Here is a 16,095-nt window from a genome sequence, read left to right on the forward strand (position 1 = left end):
AGAGACAGGGTTTCACCATATTAGCCAGGCTGATCATGAACTCCTGACCTAGTGATCCGCCCGCCTTGGTCTCCCAAAGTGCTGGGATTACAGGCATGAGCCACCATGCCCAGCTTTTTTTTTTATTTAAATTTTGAGACACAGTCTTGCTCTGCTGGCCAGGCTGGAGTGCAGTGGCATGATCTGGCTCACTGCAACCTCCACCTCCTGGGTTCAAGAGATTCTCCCACCTTAGCCTCCCGAGTAACTGGGTTACAGGCATGCACTACCACGCAGAGATGAGATTTCACCATGTTGGCCAGGCTGGTCTCCAACTCCTGACCTCAGGTGATCTGCCTGCCTCAGCCACCTGCTGGGATTACAGGTATGAGCCACGATGCCCAGCCTTCAGTTTCTCCCAATTGTGTTATAGGTTTAATGCAACTGTGATTTAAAAGAGTGGTTTGTTTTGTTTTGTTTTGTTTTTTTCCTGAACAAACTTATTCTAACATTTGGGAAGGAAAAGGCAAGCAAGAATAAAAAAGTTTTTTGTTTTACTATGTTTTTTAAGACAGGGTCTTCCTCTGTGACCCAGACTGGAGTGCAGTGGTGAAATCACATCTCACTGCAGCCTCCAACCTCCTAGCCTCAAGTGATCCTCTCATCTCAACTTCTTGAGTAGCTGGGATCACAGGTGTGCGCTACCACAACTGGTTATTTATTTATTTATTTATTTTGGTAGAGATGGGATCTTATTATGTTGCCCAAGCTAAGTCTCAAACCCTTGGGCTCTAGAGATCTTCATCCTCACCCTCCCAAAGTGCTGGTATTACAGGCATGAAGCCACTGTGCCCAGCCTAAAAAAGTTCTTGAGGAAGGAGTAATATGTTTGAGATGGAAATACTCTTAGCCACTGAAACGTGATAAAGTTACAATCACTAAACCTGTGTGCTGAGGTAAGAAAAGACAGATCAGTGAAACAGAATTTACTGACTAGAAATGGATGCTTTTCTACAAAAATATTTTTAAAACCAGGCCTAATTATCAATAGAGAAACAGATAAAAATTCAATAAATGGGGTCGGGACAACTGATTAATTACTTCATATAAAGATCAATTTAGATGCGGTGGCTCACACCTGTAATCCCAACACTTTGGGAGGCCGAGGCAGGCGGATCATGAGGTCAAGAGATTGAAAATCATCCTGGCCAACATGGTGAAACGCCGTCTCTACTAAAAAATACAAAAATTAGCTGGGTGTGGTGGCACGTGCCTGTAGTCCCAGCTACTCAGGAGGCTGAGGCAGGAGAATTGCTTGAACCCAGGAGGCAGAGGTTGCAGTGAGCCGAGATTGCACCTGTGCACTCTAGCCTGGCGCCTGGTGACAGAGCGAGACTCTGTTTCAAAAAAAAAAAAAAAAAAAAAAAAGATCAATTTAGCTGTTTATGCCATATACCAAAATAAATTCTCACTACATTAAAAAGTTTTACTGTGAAAAATCAAATCATTCAAATTATTTTTAAATTAAGAAATCTAAACATTTTCTTTTTTTTTTTTGAGACAGTCTTGCTCTGTCGCTTAGGCTGGAATGTGGTAGCATGATCTTGGCTCACTGCAACCTCTTCCAACTCCTGGGTTCAAGCAAGTCTCCTGCCTCAGCCTCCTGAATAGCTGGGACTGCAGGCGTGCACCACCACACCCAGATAATTTTTGTGTTTTTAGTAGAGACACTTTCTTTTTTCTATTTTTTCTTTTTTTGAGATGGAGTCTCGCTCTGTAGCCCGGGCTAGATTGCAGTGGCGCGATCTCGGCTCACTGCAGCCTCCACCTCCCAGGTCCCCGGTTCAAGCAATTCTCCTACCTCAGCCTCCCAAGTAGCTGGGATTATAGGCACAAGCCACCATGCCCAGAAAAATTTTGTATTTTTTAGTAGAGATGGGTTTCACCATGTTGGCCAGTCTGGTCTTGAGCTCCTGACCTTGTAATCCGCTCACCTTGGCCTCCCAAAGTGCTGGGATTACAGCTGTGAGCCACGTGTCTGGCCAATATGTTCAACCTCTAATGGTAATTGGGATTTTTGTGCTTAGAAATAAAATGGAAAAGTGATAAAGAACAACACAATTAAGTTTGGTTACAAAAGTAAAATTATGTAAAAAACATTAATAAGCCAACAACAAACTTAGTTATATCTCCTACAAGTATTCCTTTAGTGTGTTATATCTTAGCATGATGGAACTTCAGTTGGATTAAAAACTTTTTGTCAGACACAGTGGCTTACGCCTGTATCCCAGCACTTTGAGAGGCCAAGGCAAGTGGATCACTTGAGCTCGGGAGTTTGAAAGCAGCCTAGGCAATATAGCAAAATCCCATGTCTACAAAAACAATACAAAAATTAGCTAGGTATGGTGGTGCGTGCCTATAGTCCAGCCACTTGGGAGGCTGAGGCAAGAGAATCACTTGAGCCTGGGAGGTAGACACTGCAGTAAGCCATGATCGCACTGCAGCCTAGGTTACAGAGCGAGACCCTGTCTCAAAAAAAAAAAAAAAAAAAAAAAAAAAAAAAGGCAGGCAAGGTGGCTGATGCCTGTAATCCCAGCACTTTGGGAGGCCGAGGCAGGCAGATACAAGGTCAGGAGTTCGAGACCAGCCTGGCTGACATGGTGAAACTCTGTCTCTACAAAAATAATTGTAATCTCAGCTACTTGAGAAACTCAGGCGGGAGAATCACTTGAACTGGGGAGGTGGAGATTGCAGTGAGCTGAGATGGTGCCATTGCACTCCAGCCTAGGTGACAGAGCGAGACTCCGTCTAAAAAAAAAACAAAAACAATTTTTACTTTTTATTACTTTCCTGTATTTTGTTGCTTTGATAATCATGAATATTCAATTAATTGGAAAAACAATTTATTGGGGGAAAAAACCTACAAATCTGACCAACACAGAGAAATGAGGAAAGCAAGTAGGAGTTAAGCAAAGAGGAAGAAAGGCCTGAGAAAAACTCAGATCTCTCAAAAAAGACCATTTAAGGAAATACATAGGAAATCAAAGTTCAAGGCTGTCTTGCTTCATTTGGATTGTGGAGCTGCTCTCCATCTGCTCCAAAACCAACACAGTGGTTAGGACGGCACAGTGGTTTACCAGGGTGGAGGCAGCGAGAGTGTCCTAGCAGGGAAGAGTAACTTATCCCTGGCATTGTTTAGGATTGCCAGTGCAGGTGATTCGAAAAAACAAACCCACTTGGCTGATTATTAGTTTCCTACAACATTTTCTACAGACAATGTACCCCCTTACTGCCTGGGCCTGGGAGAAACTCCCCTTACCCCACTGTTCTGGAGACAGATAAACCTAGGCTCGAATTCCCCTGATCCCCTTTCTGAATAAAAGAGAAGATCTATTAACACATCCCATCACTAGGTTCGAAAGTAGGTGAAGGCGAACACTATGGTCAGTTCAATAGGCGAGGCCCTGTAGCTAGAGGTTAGGAGAGAAAGAAGAAAGTCTGCAGTTCACCATTTCTTTCTTTTCTTTTTTTTTTTTTGAGACTGTCTCACTTTGTCACCCAGGCTGGAGTGCAGTTACATGATCTCAGCTCACTGCAACCTGCGCCTCCTGGGTTCAAGTAATTCTCCTGCCTCAGCCTTTTGAGTAGCTGGGATGACAGGCATATGCAACCACACCCGACTAATTTTTGTATGTTTAGTAGACACGGGCTTTCACCGTGTTGACCAGGCTAGTCTCTAGCTCCTGACCTCAAGTCATCCACCCACCTTGGCCTCTCAAAGTGCTGGGATTACAGGAATGAGCCACCATGCCCAGCCCTCACATCCTTTTCAAATCCCATCTGTACCATTAGTGTGATGTAGGGCAGCTGTATAGGCTCTGTTAGCCTCAGTTTCCCTATCTTTAAACTGAAGAAAATAGCAGCTCCTCTTGCTATTGTGGAGTCTTGGTGAGGGTTCACTAGGACAATACACATGAAGAGATTTGCCAGGGCCATGCCATGGGGCCTCAGTGAATGGGGGCTGCTGCTTTTGCTTCTGCAGATATGTCTTTTAGTGTCAGGAAGGACAGAGTAGCAAGATCAGAGTGCCTCCACTCTGATGAACACAGGGGCTTGTCAGGAAAAGTGGGGTCTGCAGGGGCTGGGGAGAAGTTAGGATGTTAAAGGATGGATGCAGGAGGAGAGGCAGATAGAGGGAAGAGGTGAGACGGGTTGGGGAGGAGCTGAAGGACACTTCTGGAGGCAGAGGGGGAGAAAGAAGTGGGTAAATGGAAACCCAGCTGATGGAGCCTGACCTAGGGACTACAGGGCTCCCAGGGTCAGCCATTGGTCACCTGCTGGGGGTTCCTAGGTGAGCTCTTGTTTGCTGGGGGTGGGATCCTGGACCCTCCCCAAGACTATGGGAGATGTAAAGTAAGGGGCCCACCCTGAGGCATCAATGGGGACGTAGACAAATGACAAAGAGCAGGTAGGCAACATCCTGGAGAGGTCATATCTGCCTGGAGGTCATGGGGGAGAGGCCAGGCTACAGCCCCAGTTTGGAGCAAGAATGGAGGATAATTGAAGGGTCTGGCAGGTGCTGAGGCCTGAGGAGTGGGTGAGGGGCTGGATCTGGAGGGGACAGTAAGGCAGATGGTCAGGGAAAACAGATCAGATGTGGGGATAATTAAGGGGAAGAGAAAAGGGGAGAGGTGGCAGAGCAGGCCTGGGGAGGTGTCAGGGGCCAGAGAGAACTTAGAGATTGTCAGAAGAAGTGGTGTCTGAGATGATGCGGACGGCATTACCAGTGGTCATAAAAGCCTCACTGCAGTGGGCAAGGCAGGTGCCAGGACAGCTGGACTCACCCTGGGTGATGGTGAGTTTGGTTCCCTCAATGGACTGCCACTCCTTCGTCTCTGATTTGTTTATGTCATCATCTGTCTGTGTGTCCAGCTGGATTCGGCAGAAATACACAGACTGGTCCTCCTTCCGCAGGTTCGAGATCCTGAGGAAGCCGCTCTCCTGACCCTCCTTCCAGCTCAGGAAGAGCCGGTCCAAGTAATTCTTGTGAATGAAATGCGGCCTTGTGCGGTAGAAGACATTCCCATGGAAGTGGTCCCGTCTCCAGAATATTCTCACATTGGGAGGTCTGGCTAACACCCAGGGGTGATAGAAGGAGAAGGGGATTTCCACAGAGCCACCCATGGGGGCCGAGAGGTATTTTGGTTGAGTAACCCCATAGGGGTACCGTGGACTGGATCCTTCGGAGCCACCTAGAGGAGGAAGGGAGGGAGTCAGGGAGAGACCTTGAAGCCACCCTGAGACAGGAAGAAGATGACCCCAGACCCTCCTGCACCTTCACCCACAGTCTGTCGTGTGACAGGTGGCTGGAGTGGCCTCTGGCCTGGGTCTCTCACCCTTTGGGCATGGGGGAGGCAGGAGGAGGAGGAGATGGGGGCACCCATCCCTGTGGGACCTGCCCCTGTTTGCTGGGGTGGTAGTCTGGCCCCTCACCCAGATGTCCCATCTTTGTCTCAGGTTGGCCCTTCCTGTGGTTCCAGGGCCGTCCTGGGCACTCACCAGCCTGCAGGAATAGTGGCAGCAGCAGCAGGGGCAGCAGCAGGGGCCGACCCATGGCCTTGCTCTCTTCCAGGGGACAGGGAGACCAGCAGAGCCGTCCAGGCAGGAGAGGGGCCCTGTGGAGGGGCCGCGTGGGGGTTGAGGTGAGTGGAGAGAACTGGGGTCAGGCTTCCCAGAGGGCTGTGGCGGCTGGGAGCCTCCGCCAAACCCATGCGCCTCCAGGGTGACCAGCACTTCCTTTATTCATCCGGCTTCTTTTCCCTTATTGCAAAAGTTCCTCCCTTGTGGTCAATGCCAAGTCCTGCAGCCCAAGGGCCCTGGTCCTGTCCTGCTGCTGAGGGGCTGGGCCTGGGCTTGGCTGGCTGGGCTCCTCCCACCTGGATCCCTGCAACCCCACCTCACTCAGCCTCACTTCTCATCCTGCTCTCTGCCCAGGGCCAGTGCAGGCTCTTTCAGGGAGAGGAAAGGCAGACCTGAGTCTCTGCCCTGCTGTGCCCCAGATTCAGTCCTTAGAGAGGAGGAGGAGGGGGATGGTGGAGGTCACAGGCACTTAGCCCCCAGCCCAAGCACTGGAGCCCCAGCTGTCCTTTGTCCGTCTCCCTCCCTGGCAGCGGCTCACCACTGCTCTGCTGGCCTCTTCCCACCCCAGGCCCGCTCCCTTGGTGCAGGGACCATGACCTTGCACAAGTGGTGAGGGGGCTGATGATCCCCTACACAGAGACTGGGCCTTCTCGAGGTTACCCCTGGACCCACAGACATGAGACTGGATCTGCAGGGTCCCCTCTGACCTCCCTGCCCTACACAGGAGGGAACGGGGCTTGGAGAAGCCCTGCCTCAGGCCACGCGACTTGCAGTGGTGGGTCCTGGACTGGAGCCCCTTTTACCAGGATGCCTGGGCCTGGCCACAGGGCGGAATCTCTGGGCCTCAACTTCTGAGTGCAGGAACTCGGTGGGGGAGCCCCAGGAGGCTGTCCCCTCATACAGCCCCGCAGGTCATTCATCCATACACCTGAGCTCCTGGCTGATCCAGAAGCTTCCTTGGACAGAAGGAAGTGAAGGCTCAGAGCAGCAGTGGGCCCCCCTCCCCCGCACAGTCCTGGGACCGTCTCTAACAGGGGATCTGCCAGCCTTTGCCCAGAGGTGGTCACTGGGGCGGGGAGCTTTGATGGCCCACAGGGCTCCCTCTGTAGGAGGCTCTGCCCACCCTCTCCAGGGTGAGGTGGCATTGGCTGAGGGGACATGGGGGGCAGGAAGGCAGGATTTCGTCAGAGGAAGTGGCCTCAGCCTTCTTGAGACAGAAGCAGGCAGGGATGGGCCTCCTTTCTCTTGGTCTCTTCCTGGTCCCAGTAGGTAGGCTCCTCTGTGCTTCCCAGGGCCAGCCAGGCCGCCCTGCCCTCCCTCCCTTCACAGGCCTGAGGAAACAGGTTCCTCGAGCTCAGGGAACCCCTCCATCTGAACTAGACCCTAAACACCTCATTCTTTGCTTCACAACATTCTGAGGTGACACATTATCTCCATTCAACCCACAGGGAAACTGAGGCACGGGATCTTTGAGCTGAACTGGTCCCAACTGGAAAGATGGGCTGAAGAGAGGACAAGGGAACCCCTGGCTGCCTGGGCAGGGCCTCGAGATGGTGGCCTGCCCTGCCTGAGGACCTGGCTGGAAGGTCACCTGCTTACTGGACCATCCAAGATGGTGGCCACATAGAGCTTTTACACAACAGCCTCTGGGTAGCTCTGGAGGGCACAAGCTATCCAATGGCCTCAGGCCAGCCATCCCACCATGTGCTGTCTCCTTAGATGCAAGGTGCACATTGATGTCACTTTCCGGGCCCTGGACCCAGCTGAACACCCATGGGAGATTCCTTTCTGTGTCAAGATTTCTGCTCTGGGATGGTGTGAGGCCTCCCAGGTTTGTTCATCCTCCCTCCTCAACAGCAGTGACAGGGCCTGGGACTGAGCCTGGGGCTGTGGCTCTCACAGACGGGGCTTCCAGGAAGAGGAGGGCCTGGAGGAGGGCATGATTCCAACATGGGCAGAGCCTGAATGCAGCCCCTTAGCACAAGTGGCCATGGGAGAGGCATGGGAAGCCACGTGTGGGGAGCAGGGGCAGGGAGTGGTCCAGGACCCTGCACCACATTTTGAGAACCACTGCTTGGATGTCCCTATGTTACCCCAACAACCACCCTCCTTTCCTCACTGGCTACATCCATCCCTGCCCTGCCTACGCTGTTCCTGCTTTGCTCCAATCCCAGTTGACATCCTGTAGGTTTTGCGGAATCCACAAGCCAACTGTAAAATTCTTACAGTAATTCAAAAGACCTAGAATAGCCAAAAGGTCTTTACAAATGAAGAATGAAGGTGGAAGAGTGATAATACCTGACTTCAAGACTTGCTGTGAAGCTTCTGGAAGCAGGCTCTACTGTCCTCAAGGTACGATCCTCCCCCAGGCTGAAGTGCAGGGGCGCAATCACCATCACTCAGCCTGGACTTCCTAGACTCAAGTGATTTGCTGACCTCAGCCTCATGAGTAGCAGAGACCACAGGCACACACCACCACATATGGCTTATTTTTTTTTTTAATATTTTTTTTGAATGAGGGGGGTCTCACTGCTGTCTAGGTTGGTCTCAAACTCCTGGGCTGAAGGGTTCCTCCTGCCTTGGCCTCCATCAGTGCTGGGATGACAGGTGTGAGGCACCGCGCCCAGCCCTCTGTATTGCTGATGTCTGGCATCTCAGACCTCCAAGACCAGAAAGAGACACTGCCCCTGCCAGGGCCAGCCAGTTCTTAGAGCTAGTAAAAGACCCCTCTGGGAATGTGCCTTTCATATGCAAACCAACTAATTTCAGGCCCCAGCCCTGAACCAGCTCTTCTAGCTGGCTCTCACCCTCCAGGACACAGTATTTCTCTGCCTTCATCTCCCTGGGCCATGCGCCAACCAGTAACAGCCCCTACTCCCCAGAGTTCTAACTAGCCAATCCTAAAGCTGCATACCTTGCCTTGTCTTTTCCAAAGGGTCTCACCCAGGATTCCCCTTGGCTTGCTCTGCCCCTGAGGCACCCTGGTGCTTTCCCGAGGGGCCCTCTGTGGCTTACTGTGTCTCCCGTTTCTGGGGATCTGTGAGGATACACTGCCTCCCTCATGACCCTCATTTCCATGTCTGCCTGTCTGGCCATACCTGATGAAATGGCAGATGCTTTTTAATCATTTCTTTATTTAAAAAAATTTTTTGTTTGTTTTGAGAGGAGTCTCACTCTGACGCCCTGGCTGCAGTGCAGTGGCGCCATCTCGGCTCACTGCAATCTCTGCCTCCAGGTCCAAGCGATTCTCCTGCCTCAGCCTCCTGAGTAGCTGGGACTACAGGCACCCGCCACTACGCCTGACTAATTTTTGTAGTTTTAGCAGAGACGAGGTTTCGCCATGTTGGCCAGGCTTGGTCAGGATCACCTGACTTCAGGTAATCCACCCACCTAGGCCTCCCAAAATGCTGGGATTACAGCGTCCTGCCAGCAGGTGCATTTTGAAAGAGCTTGTAACTCTCCCAACAATCCCAGGAGGTAGGCAGAGTCTCTGTTATGTTCCTCAATTTGCATAAGAAGAAACGGAGGCCCTGAGGGTGGTTCTGAGCCTGGCCTGAGGTCACATGGCCCATAAACGTCCACTGTGGCATCAGGTCTGAGCCTGGGGCTCGGTGGCCGACCACTTCCTCATTCAGTGACATCAGCTGGCAGTCCTCTGTGACAACCACGCTTCCCTTTTCTGTGTTGTCTTCCTTCTGCACAGGGAGGTGCTTGAGGGCTGGGCACTGGCTGGTGTAACTTGGGGTCCTTATCACCCAGTGCCGTGTGCCAGGCAGGCAGTGCTGCCCAAATGTGCCTGGAGTGCATGGAGGCATCTTCCAAGGGTCGGGATCAGGCAACAATCATTTTCAGTAGAGATGGGGTTTCACCACATCAGCCAGGTTTTTTTGCTTGTTTTGTCTTTTTTTGAGACAGGGTCTCTCTCTGTCACCCAGGCTGGAGTACAGTGGTACAATCACAGCTCACTGCAGCCTTGATCGTCCCCTGAGGGCTCAAGTGATTCTCCAGTCTTGGCCTCAAAATGACCTGGGATTACAGGCATGAACCGCTGTGCCTGGCCCAATCATGCTTTTACAGTGAAGCTTATAAAAACCCAAAAGGCATATAGAGGGCTTCTGGATAACAACACATAGAGCTTCCTAGAGAGTGGGGTGCCTGGAGAAGGCACTGAAGTTCTGCACCCCTCTCCCCAGGCCTCCCTCTATGTATCTCTTACATCTGGCTGTTCATCTCTATCCTTTGTAATATCCCATATTTTTATTTTTATTTTGAGACAAGGTCTTGCTATGTTGCCCAGGCTGGTCTCAAACTCCTGTGCTCAAGCGAACCTCAACCTTGAGGTTCGACCTTGCAAAGCACAGAGATTACAGGCATGAGCCATGTCACCCAGCCCTATAATATCCTTTATAATAAAGGGGCACATGAGTAAAGGGTTTCCCTGAGTTCTGGGTGCCCCTCTAGAAAATTAATGGAACCCAAGGAGGGGATCATGGGAACCTCAATTTTTATAGCCCTGTGTCAGAAGCACAGCCACGACATGAGCTTGCAACCGGCATCTGATGCGGGGGCAGTCTTGTGGAACTGAGCCCTCACCCCGTGGGTTCACAGGAAGCAGCCAACTTGCTGTAGTAGCCTTGGCCACCACACCATCTCTGACAGTGTTCCTGCCCCTGCCCACTCCTTCTTCTGTAAGGATTCCCTTTCGGCAGGCACAGTGGCTCACACCTGTAATCACGGCACTTTGGGAGACTGAGGCTGGAGGATCACTTGCGCCCAGAAGTTTGAGACCAGCCTGGACAACTTGGCAAAACTCCGGTATCACTAAAGAATACAAAAATTATCTCAGTGTGTTGGTGCACACCTGTAATTCCAGCTACTCAGGAGGCTGAGGCAGGAGAATTGCTTGAACCTGGGAGGTTGCAGTGAGCCAAGATGATGCCACTGCTCTCCAGCCTGGCCAAAGTCTCCGTCTCAAAAAAATATATATATTAAAGAGATCAATTAGGGGATATTGACCTCTTAACAGCGAGCCTTAGCTATGCACAGTGAGTGGCTCATGCCTGTCATCCCAGCACCTTGGGAGGCCATGGCAGGGAGATCACTTGAGCCCATAGTTTGCGACCAGCCTGGACAACATAGTGAAACCTCATCTCTACCAAGAAAAAAAAAAAGAAAAGAAAATTACAAAAATTAGCCAGGTATGGTGGCATATGCCTGTGGTCCCACCTCTTTCAGAGGCTGAGGTGGGAGCATCACTTGAGCCCAGGAGATTGAAGCTGCAGTGAGCCAAGATTCCACCACTGCACTTCAGCTTGGGTGACAGAGCAAGACTTTGTCTCAAAACACCACTACCACCACCAACAACAACAAAAAACTGAGCCTTGTGATGTATGAACGTGATGTATCTCTCCCTTGACTTAGGCCCTGGCACTCAGGTCTTTCAGGCATGATCTGGCCTGGCCCCCAAGCAGTGTCAGCCACACCGCCTGGTATAAATGTGAGGCTGCTCACGGAGCACCCTCATTAGGCAGCTGTGCCTCCACCCACCAGGAACACACTTGTCCAGGCCTGCCTGCTGCTCTCCTTCATCAAGAATTCTTCCCAGCCCTGCGCCCCTGGGTGGTTTAAGGTGCTGCTTTGCACCTCAGGCTCCACATCTGTCAAATGGACTTCCTGAGAATACCCACATCCTGACTTGTTTTAAGACAAGACTATCCAGGAAGAGTTACTCAGCCGTTGGGAGCCTCCTGGTTTACAATCTTCACATCACCGCAGGCTTGATCACCCTTCTCATGTACCTGATGCTCAACGTGAGCCATGCAGGCACCACACCGCCACAGAAGGACCCCCAGGATTCAAACCCAGGTCCATTCAAAGCTAAAACCTTACATTGGGTCATGGGTGCTGGGGGCTTGTCCTGGACACCTGAGGCCACTGGATGGGAGGCAGGTGCTGCTGCTGGGCTGACTCAGCTCTTCCGCTGGAGCACATCAGCTCCCTCCAGCCTCAATTTCCACATATACGGAGCCAACAGAACCCTGGTCTCTGCATCTGAGGCCCAACCACACCCCACAGCACAGTGCACCACGCACTCTCAGGGCGTCCTTTGACACCGTGGTGGCTCTAACTCTTGAGGCTGGGCAGCGAGGAGCAGGCTGGCTGTGGGGAGACTTTCTGGGTCCCAAGGTGTTTGGCTTTGAGTTCCACAGTGACCAGGCTAGGCTGCAGCCTCCCAAGCTTATGGAAGCCAAGCGCAGGCCCAGGGACTCTTCCTCCACTGTGATGGGCAAGTGGCCCTGGCTGGGGTAATAGGGGTCCCCTCAGAGCTCCCCTTCGTCTACTTAGAGAAACCAAGCTTTCTGGGGATCCCCCTCAGGCTTCCCCTGAGACCTTACAAGCCCCACTGTTTACACCCCTACCCCGGGTTCAGAGTGCTCTCTCCCCTCCCCTCATCATCTTCCTCCTCAGCCCTGCCTTCCTGACCCTCCTCAGGGACCTCTGCAGCACCCCTTCCTCTCTTCCTTGAGCCCCCAGCCCTGGAGGAACTGCTGAGCTGTGTAGGCCAGTGCTGAGGGCTTCTGGGAGGAGGAGGATGACCACCAGCTGAGGAAGGCAAGCCTAACCAGCCGCAACCATTCTCTTCCCAGCACAGTGCAGAACTGGGGGCTGGATGGGTTGGGCCCTGGCAAGGCCACTTCAGGGCCTGCCTGGGGCAGGGCATTGGGCTGTGGAGGGTGGTTCAGGTGGACACAGCCTCCAGGCAGGCCACCCCTGAGCCAGTCCCCCATGCAGTCCGCAGGGAGGGGCTGAGGGGCAGATGCCCTCCCTCCTCAGAAGTACTCACCCCAGCTGGGGGGGCCGCCTCAGTCTGGCTCCAGAATGACACGTCCTGCCACCTAGGGCCTGCCACGTCTTGGCAGCCCGGAGCCTTCTCCCCCACGCTGTCTCGTTCGGCAAAGGCCTTATCAGGCCCAGGCCATGGGGCCCACCAGCAGAAGGGCCAGCTCTGGATGGAACATTTGTGCAGAGGCTCCCGTGTCTGTGAAGGCCTCTGCCTGCCCTGAGAGGAGCTGGGGAAAGTGACTGAGGGAAGATTTCAAGTGAGTCTCCCTACTCTCTACTCCCTGCCTCTGATGCAGTCCAGGCCACAGCAGGGAGCCCGGCAGGGGGATGCCAGGTCAGACCACAGGGACTTCTCTTAGGCTGGAGCTCCAGGAACCCTTGCTGCTGTTCTAGGACATGGTGGGATTAGAGCAGGGGCCATCCCACTGGGAGCCCCCAATCCTATTTCCCTAACCATAGGTGTCGCTCAGGAAGCCCTCAGCCCCACGCCACCCTGGGAAGGCAGGGCAGATCTCTAAGATTGTGACACTCTGCCCTCTCCCTGGGCCAACCCCAGCCTTGCCCCGAGGCCCCAACCCACTCTGGTTCTCACCTGGCTTCTGCCTCCCTAATCTCTTCATCCCCAAAGAAAAGGCACAGCTGAGGCCCACAGAGGAACTGTGTTGCTGTCTTAGTTACAGGGGTTGGGGAAGTGTCACAGCAGGAAACAACTGGAATGGGGTTCTGTCACTTATACATGCCTGTGCCCACACCCCCACACGTGCACACAGACCACATCCGCAGCAGGTGGGCCCGGTCAGGTACCCGTGGGACACTTATTGGAGGCCCAAGAATAAAGTAAGTGGATGGCACCCAGGAGGCCTGAGAGGGGGAAAGCCTAGCAGCCTCATGGTCTCTCTCACTGAACTCCTAAGTCTCCCTCCATGGCCCTGGGCCCCCGAGCGTCAGGGAAGAGAGTGAGGCTGGGACATGTGTGGGGCGGCCTCTCTCCTGCCTGAGCGTAGAGTCCATTCTCAACGGAGACAAAGCTGCCACGTGCAGGGAAGGCTGTGGAGGCCCAGGCTGCAGGGGTCTGGGGCTGGTGTGCAGTGTGGGTGGGGAACGATCCCCACCAGGATGGCCCCCCGTGGGGGTGAGCCATGTCCAAAGTAGCTGGGCAGAAGCTGGTGTTTATAGTGGTACAAGGGACATGGAGAGCATCCTGGGAGGCCTGGCTGGGTGCCTGCACAGAGAAAGGAGAGTTAAGTGAATCTGTACAGCTTGGGCCCAGCCCCAGTTCCCCTGTCCCCACCACCTTGTCCCCAAGGCAGTCACTCTCCTCACCCATGCTCGTGATCTCGGTGACTGGGGGCTCGTGTGGGGTGGCTGGAGCCTAGGGACAGGCCTGGGAGAGAGCAAGAATGGTCAGAGCTCTGCAGGACATGTGGCCAGCCCAGTGTCAGGGACATGGACAGGGCCCGGTTCTCACCAGTGCTTCTGTCGGTGCAGCAGGTGAAGAAGGTAGCCACAGCCAAAGAGGAGGACTCCTGAGATCCCCAAGATCCCAGCCAGGTCTGCCCGCAGAATAGGGGCAGGAGTTGGCGGGGCAGAGAGCCCTGGACACAGACAAGAATCAAATGGGTGGCTGGTGCCCGAGCCCCTCCCTGCCCTCCTGGGTCCCTCACCCCAACCCCACCTGGGTCTGAGCTGGGCGGGAGGCTCCCACAGCCCTCCCAGGAGCCCTCGGGGAAGGACGCAAACTTGCAGCAGAAGGTGGTGTTGGCAGAGGGGCTACCAGCCCCAGGCCCTTCCAAGGTGAGAGAGACGCTGCTGTGGGTTTCCCAGCGGGCCTGGTGGGCAGGAGCCCACTGCCGGGTGCCAAGTTCTGGGTGCAACACAGCCAGCCTGGTCCCCCCGGCACCATCGGGCCCCCCCCAGCTCACAGTCACCAGGGAGATGGAGCCAGATCCCAGGAACCCACAACGGACAATGAAGGATGAGAGCTCAGTGGCCTCCATCTGAACTTGCACCCACACCTCTGGGGTCCCTGAGGAAAGGTAGCAGAGTCAGTGGGCTGTCGTCCCACAATACCCTCCCTGCAGCCTCTGCTCCTCTCTGGTGCCGGCACTCACCCACAGTGACACACAGGGTCAGCAGCATCCAGGGCAGGGCCAGGGTCCGGTGCCCCATGGCTCCTTCCAGTCCAGGTTCTGGGGGCTACAGGGCACCTGGGCCTCTGTTCTCAGCGCAGGAAGTCTTCATGTTGTCAGCAGCCAAACAGCCACTTCCTTCTCTCCTCTCACACCTTCCTCAGAGGTGGTGAACACAAGGTGGCTGATTCCCTTCTTAAAGGGACAGTGAGGGCCCGCTTGGTCCCCAAGGCTGTGCTTCTGGGTGACAAGGCAAGGTGGCACAGGTGGGTGAGAACCCAGCCCTGACTAGGCCAGGGGAGGGGCAGAGAAGCTGCCAGAAGTTAGAAGGACTCCCCTTTCCTGGACAGTGAGGGGTGCCAGGCTTCCCTAGGAAAGGGCTCTGTCCTGCCCCTCACCCAGCTTAAGAATCTGGAAGGAGAAAGCCTCTGGGAGTGGGAAGCCAGCAGGAAGGACCTGACAGCCAGCCCAGCGTTCGTGACCTACCACCAACCTGACATGGGTCCCACGCTTACACCTGCAACCCAGGCCTCTCCCACAACCCCCAGCCTGGCTTGCCCACTGCCCACTTATACCTCCTGATCTACCCTAAACACACTCCACTCTGGGCTGTGCCCCACACACACTCTCTCTCTCGTCAAAAGCAATGGCAACTGGCTTCTGGCTGCTGTGGCCCAAAGCACAGCCACCTGTGCCTCTTCCCTTTCACCTCCAACATGCCAGGAAATCCTGTTGGCCTCACACCCTCACTAAAGGACCAGTTCTTCCCACCCCACCCCCACCCCCTTCTGACTCTGGGCGTAATCTTCTACTGCCTGGAAGAGCAGGAACAATGCAGAATTGGCCTGGCTGGTTCACACTGCAATGGCCAGTGGGACCCTTTCGAACCCAAGTCAGACAGGCCATTCCCTTTCTTGACTCTCACAGTCCATGACACCCAGAGCTGATGCCCCCTATCATCCCTACCTTCCCTTACCTCCTACCTCACATTGCGTACCTGTGAGTTTAATTAAAAGTAGGAAGATTTCAGCTGAGAGTTGGTTAAAAAAAAAAGGGTAAGATTTGGAAGTGACCAGGAGGAAACAGGCTGGCCCTTGCTGCGAGGTGTACACAGACAGAGAATGAGAGGCCAGCACTTTAGGAGGCCTAGATGGACAGATTGCTTGAGTCCAGGAGTTCAAGACCAGCCTGGGCAACGTGGTGAGACACCATCTCTAAAAAAAAAAAAAAAAAAAAAAAAAAAAATTAGCCAGTCATGGTGGCGGGTGCCTGTAGTCTCAACTATTTGGAAGGCTGAGGTGGGAGGAACGCTTAAGCCCAGAAGGTAGAGGTTGCAGTGAACCATGACTGCACTAGTACACTCCAGCCTGGGTGACAGAGAACCTGTCTTGATAAATAAATAAATGTTGCTCTGAATTGCTTCCCTGCTTATGTCACTTTGAGGTTGCAAACTGACCAGAATGCTGCTAGGCAGCGACAGGTGACCCTTTCTAGGGATCAGTTT

At 53.5% G+C, this 16,095-nt stretch overlaps 2 protein-coding genes across 10 annotated transcripts in view; both read right to left on the minus strand.

Moving 5' to 3' along the window:
• The window catches only part of LOC108308003 (paired immunoglobulin-like type 2 receptor alpha), a 36,400-nt gene extending 23,247 nt beyond the window's left edge, over positions 1 to 13,153 (minus strand). For 2 of the 9 annotated variants that reach the window (XM_037740315.1, XM_037740314.1), the window contains exons 1-2: positions 5,539 to 6,280; positions 4,824 to 5,231 (exon numbers count right to left, since the gene is read on the minus strand). In XM_037740315.1, coding sequence (XP_037596243.1) covers positions 4,824 to 5,231; positions 5,539 to 5,593 — 463 coding nt within the window. In that variant the 5' untranslated portion in view covers positions 5,594 to 6,280. Of the gene's footprint in view, positions 1 to 4,823; positions 5,232 to 5,538; positions 6,287 to 12,463; positions 12,626 to 13,054 lie in introns of those variants that run through there. The other 7 variants (XM_037740308.1, XM_037740309.1, XM_037740312.1 and 4 more) reach the window with 7 other exon arrangements.
• PVRIG (PVR related immunoglobulin domain containing) lies at positions 13,112 to 15,585 on the minus strand. Its single transcript, XM_017533604.2, has 5 exons — positions 14,574 to 15,585; positions 14,138 to 14,488; positions 13,931 to 14,057; positions 13,786 to 13,846; positions 13,112 to 13,684 (listed from the first exon to the last, which is right to left on the minus strand). Exons 1-5 carry the CDS (start codon positions 14,629 to 14,631, stop codon positions 13,361 to 13,363), a joined length of 921 nt encoding a protein of 306 aa, XP_017389093.1. The 5' UTR covers positions 14,632 to 15,585; the 3' UTR covers positions 13,112 to 13,360.
• Between the last annotated feature and the right edge of the window lie 510 nt (positions 15,586 to 16,095).

This window comes from Cebus imitator, unplaced genomic scaffold, assembly GCF_001604975.1.
Source record: "Cebus imitator isolate Cc_AM_T3 unplaced genomic scaffold, Cebus_imitator-1.0 Scaffold82, whole genome shotgun sequence".
NCBI classification, from domain to species: Eukaryota; Metazoa; Chordata; class Mammalia; order Primates; family Cebidae; genus Cebus; species Cebus imitator.